Source organism: Microtus ochrogaster, chromosome 6 (assembly GCF_000317375.1).
Source record: "Microtus ochrogaster isolate Prairie Vole_2 chromosome 6, MicOch1.0, whole genome shotgun sequence".
Taxonomy (NCBI): Eukaryota; Metazoa; Chordata; class Mammalia; order Rodentia; family Cricetidae; genus Microtus; species Microtus ochrogaster.
In genome coordinates, this window is record NC_022013.1 from 71,332,769 (window position 1) to 71,353,626 (window position 20,858).

At 41.3% G+C, this 20,858-nt stretch overlaps 1 protein-coding gene across 2 annotated transcripts in view; it reads left to right on the forward strand.

Annotated features, from left to right (window-relative positions):
* The first annotated feature begins 1,144 nt into the window (after positions 1-1,144).
* The window catches only part of Rab3gap2 (RAB3 GTPase activating non-catalytic protein subunit 2), an 81,217-nt gene continuing 61,503 nt past the window's right edge, over positions 1,145-20,858 (forward strand). For both annotated transcript variants that reach the window (XM_005348830.3, XM_005348832.3), the window contains exons 1-2: positions 1,145-1,351; positions 17,912-17,976. In XM_005348830.3, the coding sequence (XP_005348887.1) occupies positions 1,240-1,351; positions 17,912-17,976 (177 nt within the window). In that variant the 5' untranslated portion in view covers positions 1,145-1,239. The remainder of the gene's footprint in view (positions 1,352-17,911; positions 17,977-20,858) is intronic.

A 20,858-nucleotide genomic window follows, 5' to 3' on the forward strand; every position in this document is an offset into this window, starting at 1 on the left:
AGACTCTTAGAAGATGGCATTTGCGAGACGGTTCAATTAGGTAACACACGGAATGGTGCTTTCAAATCCACGCAAAATAATCAGGTAGGTCTGTTTAAGTTATGTGCACACATTTCAGCAAGTATGTATTAAGGAGTCAGTTCTGTAGCAGATCCCATGCTAGAGACCTGGGATATAAGGGGTTAAACGGATCCCCAGTCCTCCAGGAGTCTATAAGGATGGTGCTTTCCTAGTCCAAAACCCTAAGGGAAAATAACCAGACCAGCTTTTCCCCGTTATATTCTGTCCTGGTGTTTTCTACTTCTTCCCCGCCTAGCATTCTCTCAGTTTTAGTTAGCTGAGTAAGTAAGTAATGGCTTCACTTGGTCTGTGTCAGTCACGAGCTTCTTTGTTCCATGGGAACATGTCCTTTTTGCTCCCTGAAGATCAGAGCCCAGGATGAGGCTGACACAGCAAACACTAACAAGTATTTGTTGAGCAGTTGCATGAGCGAACGAATGAAAAAAATCAAATGATTAAAACACGGGATCTAACGCAGCACAGCTCATATTCAACCATTACGCTTTCACAACACCGAGCCAATCGATGGGTGTATTTAATAAGAGCCCTTATGGAGAAAGCTGCTTTCCAGAGCCTTGTTACTTGAGACACTGTCTTCACTGCCCCTCAGGTTAGTAGCGTGAACACCTGGATATCCACCTGCCTCAGCCTTCTGAACACAGGAAGGAGCATTACAGGATGCCGAGGCAGACTTTTTTGGTACATATTAAAAGAAAACTATGAAATTCTCAAGCCACCTATGTTTTCTGCCAAAACTCAGCTTAAACCGCCTCATCTGTGAGCTATCTAGGTCATGTCGGTAGAAGTAGAATAATTGCTTGGGTGTCTCAAAGGCCCAATTAGATCACCTCTGGAGGGAGGCCAGATTGACAGGCTTGCACAAGGCGGGGACCTAACAGTGGCGCCAGCAGCCACGTCGGACTCTCGCTGCCAGTCACATGCTCCATGCTGTCCCTTCCCTGGGTGCCGGATCGCCTCGCGCACGCGCAGCTCCGGAGCGGTCCGCGCATGCGCAACATCCTGGGACCGCCTCCCGGGGCTCGCTGACAGCTTCCGGTCTTGCGTCCCCGCCCCCCCGGGTGGCTGAAGCTTTCGGGGCTCCGTGCTGTCAGCCGCGGGGTCGGGTGGGCCGGGCGTGGCTAGGGAACGACACCCCTGCCCGCGGGGGTCCCTGCAGCTATGGCCTGCTCCATCGTCCAGTTCTGCTCCTTCCAGGACCTGCAGTCCGCGCGCGACTTCCTGTTCCCTCAGCTGCGGGAGGAGACCCCCGGCGCCCTGAGGAGGGACCCGAGTAAGTGGCCGGCGACCGGGTCGCGGCTGAGCGACTCCCCTCAGCGTCCCCTCAGCCCTCTGCGTCTAGCGTCCGGTCTTCCGTCTGTCACCAGTCCCCACCCCCTCCTTCCCAGTTCCAGCTTCATGCCTTCTGCCTCTGCACACCAGCTGCTCCGGGAGGATCGCATCCTCCGCCCTAGTCCCTGCGAGTTGTCAGTCCACCCCGCGCTTGTCCCCAACTTCCACCCTTCCCATCCGTGGGACTGTGGCCCTGGTTCCACCCTTTCCAGAGTGTTTAGAATCCCCACCCTCTCTGTTCTTCCTTCTCCTTTCTGTCATTCAGATTTACGGAATGAATGGCAGATGGGCAAGTGAGGGGCTTTTGAGGTGATGAGTAAACTCCCCAGTAAGAAAAGGAACCGCTTCGGAAGTGAAGGAGAGCCCACGGTGGGAACTAAAATTACAGCAGCATCATGGCCAAGAAAAGTTAATTGGCGTTTATTGAGGAGAGAAGCCTTCCTCCTGTTATTACCATCAAGCCCTTCAGCGCTATAAATCCCAGGGCTGAGTTATTAGATGCTGTGTGTTTCCCTAAGATTTGTTAAGGGCTCCTTCGTTTCTCCCTTTGAAGGAGCGTGTTTTACGCTGCTTTCTTGTTTTTGATATGAAACATGTTTTGCTTTGTAGCTTTGTGTTGTTACTCTGTGCTATGGCAGAATGGTGATATATAAGACCCAGTAACAACCACCAACAAACAAAACCAAAACTTTCCCTTTCAAAACTCGGAAACTATCACAGGGCACTGGGAAGATTTAGCCTCCCACTCGAGGGCTAGCTTGGGTTTGCCTGAAAAATAACGTTTGAAAAATATCAAATTAGGAATGAATAGTCTGTACCAATCATTGGAGCTACATGCCACTTAAGGAGATAGTTTTCTGCCCTGTAGGAGCCATGACTCACTGGTTGCATCTGCCTGCGTGTCTGCACATGAGTGAAGGTGCCCTAAGAAGCCAGATGAGGGTGTCAGGTGCCCTGGAGCAGGGGTTACGTGTGCTTGTGAGCAACCTGACGTAGGTGCTGGGAACCAAACTCAGATTCTCTGGAAGAGCAGCAAGTGCCTTTAACCCCTGAGCCATCTCTCCAGCCCCCAAGAGGCATTTCTTTAAAGTTATGATAGTAAGCCTCCTTGTGAAGTAGAAGATAGAAGAGTAGAGAAAGCCTGGGAGGAAGAAGCAAGTCTGAACAGCTCTGGTGTATAAAGAACCCCCCAAAAGCCGAATGCCTGGAGAGGAGGTGTACTACCGGCAGAGGCGCTCCGACTGAGGACCGAAGCTCTGCCTTCAGATTTGCCTTCAATCCAATTTACAGAACTTGGTGAAGACCTAGAGTGTCCTGTGGCCACAGTGTGTGGAGAAGGAGGCAAACGGATTGAAAAGCTTAATTCAAACAAACAAACAAACAAACAAACAATGCTGCGAACTTGAACCTAACCTTAGCAGGATCTGAGGGGAAGTAGATATTAAGGTAGGGTCAGGATGTGCAGCTGGGGGAGGGAGGGTCTGCTGATTGGGGTTGTAGCTGCTGAGGGAGAGGCAGTTTAGGATGCCTTTGGCTTGACAGGTGTGTGTGTGTGTGTGTGTGTGTGTGTGTGTGTGTGTGTGTGTGTTTGTGTTTGAGAGATAATGAAGGCATCCTAACCTTTCATATAGGAAATGCTTGGGTTTGTCCAAGTGAGCAGGTGAGGTTACACAGTAGATAGAGGACAGAACTTGGCAGGGCATCCGGAGTCAGGGGCATTAATTTGGGAGTTACCAGCAGAAGTGTGGTTTCCATCTTTAGGGTTTCATATGGTGAACTGGGTACGGGAGAGGTAAGCTTAGAGAGACTGAAGTTTGGGAGTCCTGTGAAGGTCCCTGAGAGGATCGAAAGGGGTAGCAGAGAGAGGAATGCTAGGTGATGGAAATGTTGTTGTTTTAACTCTTTACTCTTAGGGCTTTGGGGGGGGGGTGCACTACCCAGCTCCTAAATAAATCACACATGGAATCTTATTCTTTCTTATAAATGCCTGACTTTACCTTGGCTTATTTCTAGCCAGCTTTTCCTAACTTACATTATCCCAACTACCTTTTGCCTCTGGGCTTTTTCCTTTTCTTACTTCTGTAAGTCTTATGTTCACTGTCACCCCATGGCTGACTGGGTAGCTGTCTGACATCCTCCTCCCCTTGTTCTCTTGCTCTTTCCTCTCAAATTTCTCCTCTGCTTATCCTCTCTGCCCGCCAGCCCCCGCGTATCCTTTCTCCTGCCTCGCAATTGGCCACTCAGCTCTTTATTAGACCATCAGGTGTTTTAGACAGGCAAGGAGTCGCAGCTTCACTGAGTTAAACAAATACAACATAAAAGCATGCAACACATCTTTGTATCATTAAAACAAATATTCCACAGCATAAACAAATATAACACGCCTTAAGATAATTTTCCCCAACATGGAAATCTTTCCTAAGCTGAGGGGAGTATTTGATGCAGGTAAAGGGTGGTCATTACAGGCCAGATAGGACCAAGAAAGCGCTGGCTCAGTGGTTTGGGGAAGATGAGAGTGGCTGGGACCTTTGCACTGTTTGAGCGGAATAGTGGTCAGAAGTGTGTCTGTCTGGAGGGTGGTGGAGAAATTAGAAACTGGGTAGTGAAATTGGTTGTTGCTTGGAGCTTGGCTGTGAAGGACAACAGACTTGGGGTGAGAAACCGAGAGTGTAGAGCAGGAAGCGCATCTATGTCCCACTGTCACTGTCCTGGTCCAGTCAGCCTGGGTCATGGCACCGGTCTGCTAACAGACCTCCTTCCTGCTTCCACTCTTGGCTTCTAATTAGTTTCAACAGTAGTCCCAGTAAGCTTCAAAAAGATAATCTAAACCACCTTCTCCTTCTTATAATCCACAGTGTCTTTTTAAGTTGTACTTTAAAGTCAGTAATTCTGGGCCAGCGAGAAGGCTCAGCAGGTAAAGGTGCTCTCACCATAATATTTTACCCATATCGAGGGGTATGTACCTACGAAGTACAGCATGGTATTTCAGTACACGTATGAATGTGTCACGATCAGACTGGGATGACTGGTATACCCATCACCTCAGATGTTTATTATTTCTCCCTGTTGGGAACAGTTAAAATCCTCTCTACTGGTAATGCTGAAACATGCACCTACCAATGTCGCCTGGAGTTACTGTGCTGTGCCGTGGGACATTCATCACTCTTCCGTGCGTTCATACCTCCTGTTTTATTAACCGTCCTCTCTCCATAACCCATCATCAACCCCACATCCTTACCAGCCTCGAGAGCTCCCAGCTCCCTGCCACTGTTCTCACACCTTCACCAGCCTCTGCCAACCACTCCTCTAACTGCTCTGTTTTTATGTTTTATACATATTGTTATTGTTTGAGACGGGGTCTAGCTGTTTGACCCAGGCTGGTTTTAAACTTCAAGATCTTCCTCAGTCTCCCAAGTGCTGAGATTCTTGTCACGATCCGCTATGACTACTTAAACTCTTTAACTTCCGCATATGAGTGAAAGCTTATGGTATTTGTATTTGTGCATCTGACATAATTTATTTAACATTATTTCCTCTCTATTGTTGTAAACGAGAGAAGCTCATTTTTAATGGCCAAATAACATTCCATTATGTATATGCATATTACATTTTCTTCCTTGAGCTATCAATAGATCTCCAGGCTTAATTCTGCACTTTGGCTATTTTGACCAGTGCTACAGTCAACACAGGAGTGTATTTCTTCAGCATGCTGATTTCCTTTGTTCTATATCCTGTGATGAGAATGAGGTCTTATATCAATCCTGTTTCTAGAATTGTAGAGAATTCTGTGCTGTTTTCCCTGATTGCCAGACTAACTTGTACCAATCTGATTTATGTTCACACCAAGAGTGTCTTTCCACATGCTTGCTGGTCTTTGGTTCTTGCTCTCGCTGTCTCTACTTCATCTGGTTGTGGCTTTGACTCTGACCTTCATGCTGTTGAGCAGCGTTTCATACATTTTCTGGGCATTTTGTCTATTCATGACATTTTTAATTGGATCATGGTTGTTATTTTGCTATTGAGTTGCTTGAGTTTTATACAGTTTGTGGGTTGCCATCATTCTGTTATTTCTTGACTGTTACCCCTTGGATTGGGTTTTGCTTTTGTTGCCAGCACTTTTGGATGCTACCCCCAAATATCAAATATCTTTATTCACAATACTTCTGAAGTGTTTCTATGTTTATTTCTGGTAGCTTCGTAGTTTCAACCCTTGTGCTCATGTCTGATCTATTTTTATTGGGTTTTCGTATATGGCTGTTATAAAGGACTGTTTTATAAAAGGTATTCTTTTTATCCTTCTATTTTGTATATATTTATAACACTTATCTTTAACTTTATTAATGGGAAAGGATTTAGACTTTAAGATATTTTTAATTTTATTTATCTGTTCTGTGAGAACATCATACATGTGTAAATATATTATTATCTCATCTACTTCCCAAGCAACTTCTCCCAGAGCTGCCCATGCCCCTCTCCCAATTTCATGGGCTTTTTTTTTTTTCTTTAACCCACTGAGTCCAGTCAGAGCTGCCCATATGTACCTGGGTTTAGGGCTACCCACTGGGTCATGGGTAACTATAGAAACTGCACCCTGAAGGAAAGTGATTTTTCCTCCCCCAGCTGCCAGTAGCTCTCCGTGGGGCTGTGGCCCTGTGAGCCTCTTTCTCACCCCAGCTAGAATGTTGCTGGCTTGATCTTACGCAGCTCTTGTGGAGGCAGTCGCACTTGCCACTTTTATTCTGGACTCCTCTCTGTTCCATTGATGTATTTATTGATTGTTGTCCATTTTAATGAACCCTACATTATCTCTGCCAAGTCACTCATCTCTCACGAACGTCGCAGGGATAGTCTCACCCACTTCTCTCCCAATTGAGCTTTAGAGTTTATTAAGTTTTAAAAGTCAAATTCACATTGGGATTTTTGATGAACTTATGTTGCTGATGTTCACTTGGGGAGGGTTGGCATTGCCCCTGACGGGGAATTCTTCTTTCATGCTAAATTTATTGATTGCAATTGGCAGAAATTCTGTATATTAGAGACGTCCAGTGTGAAATTTGTTATATGATTTCATGTGAAAATTATTCTTACAATCAGCTCAGCACACCTGCCGCATCACATCTGTCTTTGGAGGGTGTGGAGAGCAGAGCTTTTTCTCTTCATTTTTAGCAACTTTCAAGAGTACAATACAATAGATACCTAAGTTAGATGTTGTCCTTGTTCCAGAAATGCTAAATAGGAAGCAAAGAACAATGATAAACAGGCAGCTATATATTTTTCTTTACTATGTATCTAAACTGTTACTGGTTCTCAAGTGATACTGTTAAGACAAACGGCTTTCCTTTCTGTGCCCTGGAAACACAAAACCCGTAGCTATGATACAAGATTTGGCTGGTGTTCAGAGGATTTATTTTAAATATGAAGAGTGTTACTCATTCTTACAAGGAAAGTAATTGAGCATTAGAAAAGGTTAAGGTAGGAAGATGTAGGACTGGAGTCTCTGGAGCGTGCAGACAATAGTTTCATTAATCCTTACACCTCCGTCCCTTTTCATCCTGGCATGTGCTCCTCAGCCTCGTGAGTTCGATTCCCTCATCTGTGCTTTGTGTGTGATACTGCAGATCGGAATCTTCTGAGACTCACCAGCAAATTCTTAGAGCTGATAAACACTGAGCAAGGTCACAAGATACAAAATTAATATTAAAAAATAGCTTTCCTTTATACCAGTAGCAAATACACTGAGAGAAAAACAGCTCTATTCACAAAATTCACTATGGCCTCAAAACAAACACTGACCAACAATCAGTGAAGTGAGTGCCCTCTGTGGGGAAACTTGAAAACTCTGAAGAAAGAAAGGAAGACACTGGTAAGTGGAAAGATCCCCCATGCTTGTGGATTGTGAAATTGGCCATCTTAACAAAAGAACCTGCAGATTAATTGCAACCCTCTTTGCAGAAATTAAAAACAAAAGTTGTAAATTCATATGGAAATACAAAGCATCCTGGCTAGCTGAAGCATCCCTGAATAAAAGAATAATGATGGAAATGTTACCATGCTTGATTTAAAGTTATCTTAGGATCCTAGTAATGAAAGCAGCATTGTACTGACACAGAAATAAACACATCGATCTATAGCGTGGGATAGGTATGAGTAACTTTCAGTTACCTGATTTTTGAAAAAGATGTCAAAAATGCACACTGGAGAGAAGATCACATTTTCATCATATGATATTGGGGAAACTGGATGCCTAAATATAGAAGAGTGAAACTCAATCCTTAACTACCTCCTAGACAGATCAGCTCAAAAAGGATCAACAACCTCAACATAAGACCCCAAACTCGGAAACTTTAAGGAGAAAAGGTAGGAGTGCTCTACAAGGCATGTGTGGAGGCAAGGACTTTCTAAGTAGGGTTCTACTTGTCCCAGAAATAAGGCCAATAATTGGCAAACTGGACCTCACAAAATTAAAATTTTCTCTTCAACAAAAGTAATTCAAACTGTCAATAAAAAGGCAGCCTACAGAACAGGAGAAAAAAATCTTGGCTAGCTACAAGATTAATATCTAGACTATACAGAGAACTCAGGAAACTAAATATCATGGAAACAAAGAATGGATCTGAGCAGAGTCCTCAAAAGAAGTAATATAAATGACTGATAAACATATATAACGTGTTCATTATCATTAGCCCTCAGGGAAATTAAAACTCAAGCTATTTGAGATAGCATCTCATTATAGTAAGAATGGCTACTATCAAGACAGAAAATGTTTGTGAGGGTGTGGAGAAAGAGGGGCCCTGTTCACTGGTGCTGACAGCAGGAACAGTTGGTTCAGCCACTGTGTAAATCAGTGTAAAGGGCTTCCAAAAAACCAACACTAGAGCTATCATATGAGCCAACCATACCACGTGTGGGCATTTACTGAAAGGACTGTATACCCTGGCATATGTGCACAACCATTTTCATGACCGCTCTGTCCAGAATTATTAGAGACTAGATCAGCTTCGATGCCCACCACCTGGTAAGTGGGTGGTGAAAATGTACATATGTCTAATGGAATTCTCATTTATCACAAAAGAAAGCTGAAATTAAGAATGGGAAATATACTGAGTGAAATAAGACAGGCCCCGAAAGACAAATACCTTCCACTCAAATGTGGATTCTAGCTTTGAAGTATTAGCTTTCTGTATTTAAGTTGGAGGGATACCTGTAGAGGGTAGATAGAAAGAAAGAGATGGAGAGGTGCAGGGGCCCCTTTTGGGGGCGACAATAAAACATATGAAAGCAAAGGGAGGATACTAGGGATAAAAAGGTTTACACAATTACTGGTAAGTTCTCCTAATATATAAAAGATATTACTTACTTTTAGTGCTGACCCATTTGAAAACCAAAGTAAATAGAAAACCCAATGATCTTATGTACGACTACTTCTTACATGATAACCTTTCAGGAAGGGGCTCCCACAGCCAGCTGCCTGACCACTGGGGAACCCTATTTGAACTTAAGCTCTAGAACCTGATGCTATTCCTTCATCTTTGTGTCGGTGTTCACCATCCCTGATCCCTCTGGCCTCTCATAGAAAGCCACAGGAAATTAGAAACAAATAGAAACAAAAGGAGAATGGAGCATATGAAGTTCCTTATGCCTGTAGATATCTCGTTTATTTTTATATCTATTTTATTTTTATTTTATGCCATCCTTATTTTAGGTTGCTGAAATGATGTTTTTCTCTCATTTTGCATGTCCTTAGAAATGGACAAAGGCTAAGAGGTCTGAGGCACAGAACACTAAAGAGCTTCTTTATTCTTTGTAATTGACTTTGTCCTGCCTGGTGGTACTTGCCTTCTCTGAGCTGAAAGGACCCGCTGAAGGCTTTTGAACCCTGTGAATAAATTGCAAATCATAGATTCTAGAAGTTTCTTCATATAAAAACAATACATAAAGATGGAAATGAATTTGCACTTGTATTAGGATCTAAGACTATAAAAATTTAATTTTCCCTTTTCTCATTTTCAGTTTCTCATTCAGTTTTTGTTCTTGACACAGTCATACAAATAACTGTCAAACTAATTGTCTACTTATGGAATTCAATTTCCTTTCTAGCTTCAGGTTCTTGTTAAATGAAAAAAAATATGCTCTCCATTTAGAGGTACAGACTATTCATAAGTAAGTTAGAATAACGTATTTGAGGAATTAAATAAAGCTGTAGAAAGCAGAAGGCCTTTGTTAGCAGAATGATTCATTCATTGGAAATGATCCTAAGTAAGACATTTGTGTTGGGGGGTATGTCTTCTCTGTGATTAGAAACGTTCTTTTATCAAGTCAGAGAACAGTGTTTAGAGTGATGCAGTATGCTCAAGGAAAACGCTCTTCCTAGGAGGGAATTGTTGCATCTTAATCTGAAAGTCATTGGTGTTATTCTCTGAGGCAAAACGTTTAACCTGATAAGGGTGGGAACACAACTTCATGGTACTGGAACCCAGTGTGGTGGTGCTTGCCTGCTGTCCTGGTATTTTTTCTGACTCTAGACTGTTCAGAGTAGTGGATAGTGATTGTTGTTAAAAGAGCAGATTCAAAGGTCAGGTTGACAGTCAGTCAGGTTGACAGTCAGTCAGGTTGGCAGTCATTCAGGTTGTCAGTCATTTAGGTTGTCAGTCATTCAGGTTGTCAGGTTGGCAGTCAGTGCATCTGTCACTTTCATCACTTTTATGTAGAACCTCTTGCTCTTCTTTATTTCTCTCCATGCCATGTAGGTTGATAGGAGATCAGCTTCTTTTATTTAAAGAGAAGTTATGATTCAAGACATGGCATGAAACAAATGAAGGATAATTTTAACAACTGAAATACACAAAATATTTTAAGCTAGAAAACTTCTTGAAAGACTCAAATTTACTCTCAATGAAAACCTTGATAACCTGTGAATTTTAAGAAAATTTTATTTAGAATATGAGAGAATAAAATTTATAGGGAGTTTATGCTTCAGAACAGATGTGGGAGGCTCGGTGTGGAAGGGCCCATGCTTGGAAGGTAGAAGCAGCAAGGTTGTGAGTTCAAGGCCGGCATCGGCTACATAATGAATTCAAGGCCTGCCTAGAGTACACGAGACCCTGTCTACATATATACACACACAACACACACACACACAGGGAAGGGGGGCAGATAGATAGAAAGGGTAGGGTTTGAGGAATAAAAACAAAGACTAGATTCAACACGAAGCACACACACATATCTTGTGTATCCCAGAATGCTGTTTTGACATTAAGTTGTACAGCAAGACAAGTCAGAAAGCTCACTGACACATGGATATTTTCTTCTAGAGATGTACTGATGAAACACTTCTTTAGATGCAGTATCTGGTGTGATTGTATCATGGACATTACAAAGGTTGAGAAACATTCCCATCGTGATCTTTAGATGTCTCTACCAGGCAATGCTTGCTGTATTCATCTGCCTTTATATGTTTATTCATTCACTGTTGATAAAAAGAATATTTGAGCAATAGCAGGTTTCTTTCTTTAGAGTGGTGTGCTGTGTGGGAACTTAGTGGCCTTCATCATTATTTTTTCCTAGCCCTCTCAGGGAAACTGTTCAGTTACAAGTCATTGGGTGAACAAACTAACTTTGTATTGGTGCAGGGTCTTTTAGTAACGAGGCATGTCTTGTTTTTAAATGTTGAGGTGGTTGTTGTATGTGCAGGTAGATGTGAAATATAAAGGTTCTTCAGTCCATAGCTAGCCATGTTCTCTCAACTTGATTGCTAAGGATATTTCTGCTCCTAATGAAATCTGTTGTAGGAATCCGCTTGCTTGTTCCCAGCAGCTTAGACTCCCAAAATAACCACACAGAAATTGTATTAATTAAACCACTACGTGGCCCATTAGTTCTAGTTTCTTATTGGCTAGCTTTTACATCCTAATTTAACCCATCTCTATTAATCTGTGTATCACCACAAGGCTGTGGCTTACCGGGTAAAGTTCCAGTGTCTGTCTCCAGTAGGGCTACATGGCTTCTCTCTGTCTCTGCCTTCTTTCTCCCAGCATTCAGTTTAGTTTTCCCTGCCTACTTATATTCTGCCCTGCACAGACCTAAGACAGTTTCTTTATTAACCAATGGTATTCACAGCATACAGAGGGGAATCCCACATTACCTCCTCTTTTTTTGTTTAAATAAGAAGGAAGATTTTTACATAGTAATTACATGTAACAAAACAGTTATTCATGCGGAGCCTGATGGCGACTGGCTAGAGCCACAGGGGACCTGAGCCCCACGTTGGGCACTAATGTTGAATTATCTCTGATTGAGAAATAACCAGGCTAGCTAAAAGATAGAGCAGTTATATTTTTCTTTATTATAAGAGGCAAACTCATGAAACAGGAGCGAAAAGTCCAAGCTCAACTGTGTACAGCGGGAACCACAGAGAGAGAGCGCGATAGCACACCTGGGCTGCCTGCTGCATTTTTCTCCAGGTACCAAGAAAGCCAAGCTCTATCTAACTTGTCCTCACCTCTTAAAGATAATTGGCTGGCAAAGATTCCCCATCAATCTTCCACTTGTGCTTGAATTCAAACAAGAATATAACACGTTTCCTATTATTTCTTAATAAAAACTAAGGTTAGGAATCAGTACTTTTAAGTTACTTTGCCTCACTAATTGAAATAGAATTTAATGATGTAACAATATTTTATGGAAAATTTGTTTTAAAAGGTTGTTTTGATCCTTGATGTAAAATCATCTATAAGCAAACTTCGTGGAGAATTAATGTGAGCCCTAAGGAAATCAATCACCTCTGGCAAGATAATCACATAGGAAGGCACGTGGCTGGCTAACATGATAGGGTAGGCAGAGTGTGGATGGGAATTGCCATGTGTGCAGGTTGGTTACTCTGAAGTGGTTAGTCATGGTCCTCAGTGCTTCGCACAACTTTCACGTTTCTGTGAGCAGAAGCAGTTATTCGCTCTATCCCGCTAAGGAAGAAGTGAGGCACAAGGGATTAGTGAAACTGCCCAAGCTCCTATACCGCTGCAGGGTAAAATCTGGAATCCACTGCAGACAGCCTGATAATACCTCATTTCTTACGCCAGACTTGCCTTATCTTACACCATGTTCATTGGTCATGTGTTCTGGTGAGCATTTGGAATGTGGCTAGTACAGACAAGATGTGTTCAAAGCACAGAGCACACTAGGTTCTAAGGCTTAATATGAGAAAAGAATACAAAACAACTCCTGAGTGATTTCACTTATGTATCGGAATAACAGCACTGGATATAGTATATTAAAATATAGTGTTCAATTTAGTCCTTACTTTTAAATACAATTGCTAAGCAACTTAAAATTATGCATGTGGCTACTATTGAAGACTTCTGCCAGTGAGTGGACAGTTTGACTGACGGCAAACTGAGGAGAAAGTGATATTTAGCCCTTCGATAGTGTTCCTAAGCTATGATCCCTGGACTATTCGCCTCATATATGTGGAAGGTGGGCGATGAGTCAAGGACTGGAGTCCTGGACCCTTGCAGACCTCTAACAGACCTCCAAGACACCAGTCACCCTAACTCATTGTTTCATCTTTTTATCCAAAGGGAACCTGGCAGGAGAGCTGTAATTCTGGGTTTTTGACCAGCAACCAACAAATATGGTTGCTGGTTTATTTTTTTCTGATCAGTTTTGTTAGGTTATACTTTGACAAAATGATAGACACAGGCATTGGTGATAATGTCAAAGAATTACTTTTGGATATTGAGTGGCTGCTACTTATTTAATGGGCAAAAGCACAATTGCAAATTTCTTATAGTTTGATGTAAACAAGTACCACACAGCTTATGATGCAAACTGGGTAGCTACCAGTGTGGTGTGGTGTGGTGTGGTGTGGTGTGGTGTGGTGTGGTGTGGTGTGGTGTGGTGTGGTGTGGTGTGGTGGATGGTGGTGTTTGGGTCATCACACTGCTACTGCGTTTCCCCAGAAGTTGCCCACTCAAGGTCCTGACTCCACCACACACTTGCATTTTAAGTCAGACCAAGGCTTAGGACTTTTAAATTATTTTAGCCTTCAAAAGATAACGAATTGAGTTACTCGCCCAAGAGACAACCACGGTAGACTATTTTTAGCTTTCCTTTATAATAATTTATTTATAATATGTTAAACAAACTAATCTTTTTTTTTCTTGTTTTTTTTTTTGAGACCAGGTTTCGCTGTAACAGTCCTGGCTGTCCTGGAACTTATTCTGTAGACCAGACTCACTGAGATCCACCTTACTCTGCCTCCCAAGTGCTGAGATTAAAGGCATGCATCACCACCACCTGGCCAAATTAATCTAATTTCCTCATGATTACATGAACTTTATAAGAGAAATGTTTCATATTAAAATAAAATTATATAGATCACATTGCTTTGCTTACCTATAACTTTGATCAATGATCAGTCTGTAGAGAAACTCTACTAATGATGTAGATGGCATTTTTTTTAAAATGCAGGTCTTGAGGATTGCTTAGGTCCTCATACTTGCTCAGTGAATACTTTACCCCCACTCCCAAGCTATCTCCTCAGCCCTCTTTAATCTGTCTATAATTCAGTGACTTTGGGAAAATATTCCCGTGATAGCAGGAACTGCCCAATTAATTTTTCTTTTCCTTCAGTTGAAAGCAGTTTTCTAGCCAGACACTGAAAAGTGGGTGAACCTTCATTGAAACAAATAATGTATTTCTCGGAGTCTTTCTCTTTAGGCATGTTTTGAATTGAAGCATGAAGAGATACTGGGTCTCTGTAGGGGCAGGAAATTCAAATAACTGCCGTCTTCCGCTTGATTGTATGAGTCATTTGTGAACTGAGTCAGGTTCTTTTTATACGAATATAAAGGGAAATAAAATTCTTTTTATAGTGTTGTGTATTCAGCAGAGATTATGTACTTGGACCGAGCTCTTTGGAAATTTACTTCTTTTGTGTCTGCTGTCTAGCGTGGAAAAGATGTTAAAGAATGAATGAATGATAGACTTCCTGAAGGGCTTTTATTCTGCAAGGTTGTTTTGATGTTCTGATAATTTGATATTTACATAGTTTTATAGCCATTTTAAATGTGAACCATGGACTTAAATTTCTTGCTTAAGAGACAATGCATATTCCAAAACCATTCTGTATTTTTCAGTTATTTGAGATAGGGTTTCTCTGTATAGCCCTGGCTGTCCTGGAACTCACTTTGTAGACCAGGCTGGCCTTGGACTTAGAGATCTGCCTGCCTCTGTCTCCCAAGTGCAGGGGGTTAAAGGTGTGCACCACCACCATCTAGTTTCTAAAACGATTAATAGCTTGGCTAAGTTGTCTCAACCAATCCACAGTGAGATAGTTGGTTTTGGTGATGTAGTAAAATGAATGAAGAGAGTGTTTAATATTGCCAAAAACCCACAAAATTTAATTGTCCAAAGGATTTTAAGACATTGTCTCATTGTGTAGCCCTGGCTGGCCTGGAACTCAATATGTAGATCAGGCTGGCTGGCTTATAAGTCAGAGATCTGCTCGCCTGTGTTTAGAGTGCTGGGATTTAAAGGTTTGTATCACCACTCCTGGCAAATTGTTCAAGGTTATGTATATATTTGTATATAAAAACAGGGTTTCTCTGTTCAAGTTTTTAAAGCCTCTCTTTAAAGTTCCAGTATCAAGGGGATATTTCTATTTTAAAAACTAGTTAAAAGAAACAAACAAACACAGGCTGGGGCTCTAGCTCAGGTGAGAGTGCTCAGCATGCATGAAGCCCTGGCTTTGATCCATTGAACTGCACGGCCCTGATGTGGTGTAGCTACTTGTGATCCTAGCAATCTGTGGGGGCAGGAGGGCTAGAAGCTTAAGGGTCATCTTAGCTATGTAGTAAATCCAGGATAGCCTGTTTCAGAGAAAGACCCTGCTATCACTTTGCTCCTCTGTGGGCTCCAGGGTTTCTCTTGTCCTTGCCAGGAGCCACATGGATGCATAGCCCGAGTCTTGGGGAATGAGTTGTGCAACGATGGCAGAAATGAGCTTCAGTCCTTGGTTGCCACTCACTTCTGTGACCTAGGCCACACTATTTGAACTTCTGAGGAATCTGTTTTCCCATTGTAGCATTAAATTGTAGAGGAACCTTGTGATGTTTCAGTGAATTGCTGTGTTGCAGCGCTTGGGCATCTAGAGTCCTCACCAGTGCTCTGTGCATTGAGGCTTTGCCGAATGTTCGTGTTTTTCCGTTAATTTGAAAATTTTCTAGCTACTTTGTAAAGACACTATTTTGGCCATCTGTGGTGTCATGTATCTGTAATCCTAGTTCTTGGGAGGCAGAGGCAGGAAGACCATCAATTTAAGGTCAGCCAGGGCTCTGTAGCAAGACTGGTCTCAAAAATAAATAGGGGCTAGAGAGATGGCTCATCTGTTAAGAACACTGGCTGCTCTTCAGAGGATCCAAACTAAGTTTCTAGCATCCATGTTTGGTGGCTTTAAAAACACCTGTAACTCTAGCTCCAAGGGATCTGATGCCTTCTTCATGTGTGTCCCCGTGCTCACTCACACACATGTGCGTATTCAGTCACGGAGATGCTCATATACACATGCACATATACTCACACTGATAAATAAAAACAAAATCTTAAATAATGATAACAATTATTCACAGAGTATATGTGTGTATACATTTGTACACCTATGAAATATTTCACTCTTGTCCAAAGTACCGACAGTTACAGCACTCATTGTGTGGTATAGTTAAGTGTCCATCTACATCCTGCATAAGATCATAGATTCCTTAAAAGCAAGGGATGTGTTATCTTTTCTTAGCTCCTACTACAAGGTTTGGTACATGGTATTTAACAGAGCAATTGCTAATTGACTTAATTGACTTGTATGGAAATCTGTAGATCGTGTGATTTAAATCAAAATGTGGTGCTATTTTAGGACTTAATATATGCCTAGAAGTGTATTTGGAATTTTAGGAAGTAATTATTTGGCATTTAAGTACTGGAGATTAGACTGTTGTTAATGCAAGCTAATTGAGCAGTGATTCCAAGTGCCAGACTGTAACCCTTTTAAATCATCTGTGTCCTTTGTTTCAGCAACCTTTAAAGCCAAGTGTGTAAGTGAATGTTTTCATTGCGTCTTCTCCTGTTAGTCAGGATTCTGCTCATCTTTTGTGATGACTTCCACTCAGGGTTTGAAAGCTGATTGCGTAAATATATTTTATTTTTACTTCATGGTTGTTATATTTGATGGCTAAATCATGATGGCTGACAGTGAGAGCTTACGTCTCAGATACAGAGCCCCGAGATGCTGTCTGGTTCAGTCCTTATGCACCCCACAGTTCAAAGTGATGGAGGAGGTGTTTTGCTTCCTCAGCATCCGGAATTGGAGCAAGCATTAGGTATTTCATAATGCATTTCATAAGTAAAAACTCGATACAGTTCAAGTAGCACATCTACAGTCCGAGTCTCAGGCCTGAGTCTTAGTGGAACTTCATTGGTGTTTTAATTTGGGGTGATAGAGTATCTTATTCTTGTCTCTGGTTGCTTGGATATGATAATTTTATTGTTTCCGGTAAATTCTAAGCAAATTACATAAAATCAACATTAGCAGTGCAAGACATGGTGCTTTCCCAATTTACCTGAGTTTTTTTTAATTCCTTGATGCATATTTTAGTGAATATATTTTAATCTAGAAGATACTGTCTCAGATATAAGAAATAAGAGTAACAAAAAGGGAGGACTGGGGGGATTGTCTTGTTTCAGAATAAAGTTTGTTTCCATGGATACCTCGTTTTATCAGGAAACAACAATCCACTTTGCAAACATCTGTGTGAAAATTTAGATCTTTGTTGCTGTAATTGTGTTTTCTTTAAGTAACAAATATTTGTTAAAATTTGTGTGTGTGTAGTTTTTTGAGATAGGGTCTTGGGTGGCTTAGACTTCCTCAAACTTGGCAATGTAGTCAAAGCTGGCCTTGAATTTCTGAACCATTGATCCTTCTGCCTCTCCCTCCCAAGAGCTATAATTACAGTCCTGTGTCACCAGGCCCAGATTAATTTTTAAACTCACCTTTCCATTTGATTCAAATGCAGATCTACCCAATGTCCAATATTTTAAGATTTAAATAACTTGTACATAGTTTTACTAGACATATATTTGGAAATTAAATAGGTTGTATGTTTCTTGACTATGTATGTCAAATCCTGAGGTAGCACAGCTTACAATCACATTCTTCCTTTTATAGCAACTGCCTCTGCTGGGTGTGAGTCAAGTGCTCAGGAGGCAGAAGCAGTGGTGTCTCTGAATTCAAGGCCAGCCTGGTCTATACAGCAAGTTCCAGGGTAGCCAGAACTACATAGTGAGACCCTGTCTTAAAAATAACAACAAAAACCACCAACCAAATGAAAAACAACTTGTTTCTGTTATGTTTAGAAAAAAATGTTTAAAAATATGTTAAGCCTTTTAATTTTATATGTTCTTTCCCTCTCTCTCCTTCCCTCCTTCAACCCCTCTCTTCCTCCCTCCTTCTCTCTAGGTAAATCATCAAACTGGGAAGATGATAGTTGGGGAGCATGGGAAGAAACAGAACCCCAGGAACCCGTAAGTCTTTATTAATGCATGGTTTCGTTTTTATTTGTGTGTGGAGGTCGGAGGACAACTTTGTGGAGCCACTTCTCTCCTTTCACCTTTAATGACTTCCAGGAATTGACTTCAGGTCACCAGGCTTGCATAATAAGTGCCTTTACCCACTGAGCTGGTGCTCTGCATGGTTTTTGATAGTTACATTTTGCTTTTATAATGGTAGTGGCATATTTCAGTGTTAAGTTGACATTTAAAAACTTTGTCACAGTTGTTTTTATGTTTAGTTAGTGGTAACTAACTAGATTCTTGCTTTTAAGGAACTTAATGACTACAATAGTTGGGCACTGTAATCTGTGCTACAATAAAGGACCTGAGACTTTATATGTAATTCATTGGCTGTAGTCCTGGAGGGCCAGTTCAAATCCAATATGAAGGGCTTAGCGTTTGAGAGTACCCTTTTTGCTGCCTCATAGCATGGCAAAAGATGAATGAGAGACTAAGGAAAAAGGAGTGTGTGTGTGTGTGTGTGTGTGTGTGTGTGTGTGTGTGTGTGTGTAGAATCCAAATATCCAAATTTCCCCTCCACCCACTCCTGTTATAACAACCCCATCCCATGATAGCAGCATTAATTTGTTCACTCTGCCTTTATGACTTCACTTCTTCTTGGTTCTCAACTCCTCATTTCACATCTGAGGTTAAGTGTCTAACTTGCCGCTGGGGGCTCGGTAGAACCATAAAGGTGGGCTAGACAGAGAATGTCACTGCTTTAGGAGTCTTTATTTTTCATGAGTCATTTGTTGTGCCTGTCATATTCTAGGTGCTGAGACTGCATCATTGACCAGAGTAGACCAAGTCTCTGTGCATCTTAATATGTTTCATCTGTGAGTCATGGAAGATCTAACTTAAGCTGGTTTAAGCTTCACACGGAAGGAAACCCAGAATCAGGGAGCTTCTAGGTTGTTGGATCAAGTCATTGAGCTCTGTATGTCATCAGGCTTTCCACTTCTGGCTGGCTGGTTTGTTTCTGTCACAGGCAGTGTGGTGGCATTATTTGGAAGCAGAGGGAGGAAAAGACTTGGATCTTCTCTTGCTGTTCTGGGGAAATAGCTTTTCTTAAAAGCCACATCATTTCTTGGCTAGAATGGGGTGATATGACCCTAGTAATAGCTGTTTCTGTAATCACTGACTTTTATGTATGTAGAGAGACTTTTCTTCCATTCTGTGATTTGGGTAATTTCTCATTGTATACCATGATTTTGGTATTTTTATTTTTCTCTCTTTTCCATTGGTTATTCTACCAATTTTTTTTTTACCTTTTGTTCTAGCAGTTTCAAAACTTGAGATTCAGTAACTTCAGTATTTTTTCTCTTTTATTGTCTCTATTTATATCTTTAATTCTCTTTACTTTGAGTTTGTTCTTAGCTTCTTAAAATGCCATTGTAGATTACTTATTTTAAATCTATTTTCTCTTCTAATATAAATCTACATATTTACCTATGCACTCAGGTTTTGATGTGTGTTTTCAATTTTACTTAGTTCAAACTGTTTTCTGATTTCTTTTGACTTCCTTTTTGATTTATTAGAAGTGTGTTACTTAATTTGTAGATAGAGTAGTCTCCCCTTAAGGAGGAGGGGGAATATTCCTAGGATCTCCTGTGGGCATCATGGACAGCTGTGAGCCCTATGTGTAGTATTTATTCAATATGTACATACCTTTGAAAAAGTTTAATTTTTAAGTTAGATGCAGTGAGATATAAACAATAATAACCAATAATGAAGTGGAAACATTTTAACAATATGCTATATAGAATTGCAAGCATCATTACCCTAGCATTTGTGGACCAGTATTAATTAGAATAAGAGTTTCATAAACATATGCTCTCTGATGTTCAAATGTTGCTTTAATAGCCAAAATGGCTATCAGGAGACTAATGGGTGAGTGGCAATGTGCTGGACAAAGGCAGAGTTCACAGCTTCAAGACACCAGGGCATCGTGGAGTGGGACAGTGTGTGGTTTCATTACATAACTCAGAACACACAAAATTAAAACCTGTACTGGTTTACTCCTGAAGTGTCCCACTTATCCCTTGGACCACGACTGGCTTTGAATAACTCAAGTCACAGAAGTGGAGCTCAGATAAGGAAGACTCTTAATGGGAATTTACCAGATTTCTTTCTATTAACTATTTCCTATTTCACCCCAATGTCTTCAGAGAATTTCTGTTATGTTCTCCCCAACAGTTTAACTCTACGAGGCCTACTTTATGGCTTCATACACGGGTGGTTCTGTAAGATGTTCATCTCTGTTCACGGGGAAGGGTTCCCTGCCTGCAGTTAGGTTGGTCCATTCCTCTCTTCTGTGTTCTCCTGATTTCTATTCTTTCTGTTAGAGAGGAGAGAGTGGACATTTCTGTGTGTTCTTGTGGGCTTGCCTCCTCCTCGAGCTTTGTCGGCATTGCTTCCTGTCCTGAGCAGTTCTGCTGTGGAGTGTGTCTCCATTGACTTACTCCATGGTCACTCCTGCTCTGAAGTAGACCAGTGTCCCTGGTGATGCGTGCTAATGCCTGGCCTCTCTGCTTCTCACACAGGCATTGCTTTTCCATGACTGTCTCTTTCCCTTCCTTTCCATTTTAACCAATGTCTGGTTTTGAGGCTAAATTTTGTCTTTAATAGATAGTTGGATATTGCCTGTTTAGTCGGCTTGATACTTTTGGAATTCATTAAATAATTTCTTCATATTTTATGTGATTATTGGTGAAGTTAAATTCTCATCTGCCATTTGGCTATTTGTTTTGTGTATGCCTAATTGTTTTTTAGTTCCTTTATTAGTGTTCCCTAAGGAACAACAATCAAGAGTGACTATTATTAGAACGGGACGTATTAGGTTGGTCTAGTACTCC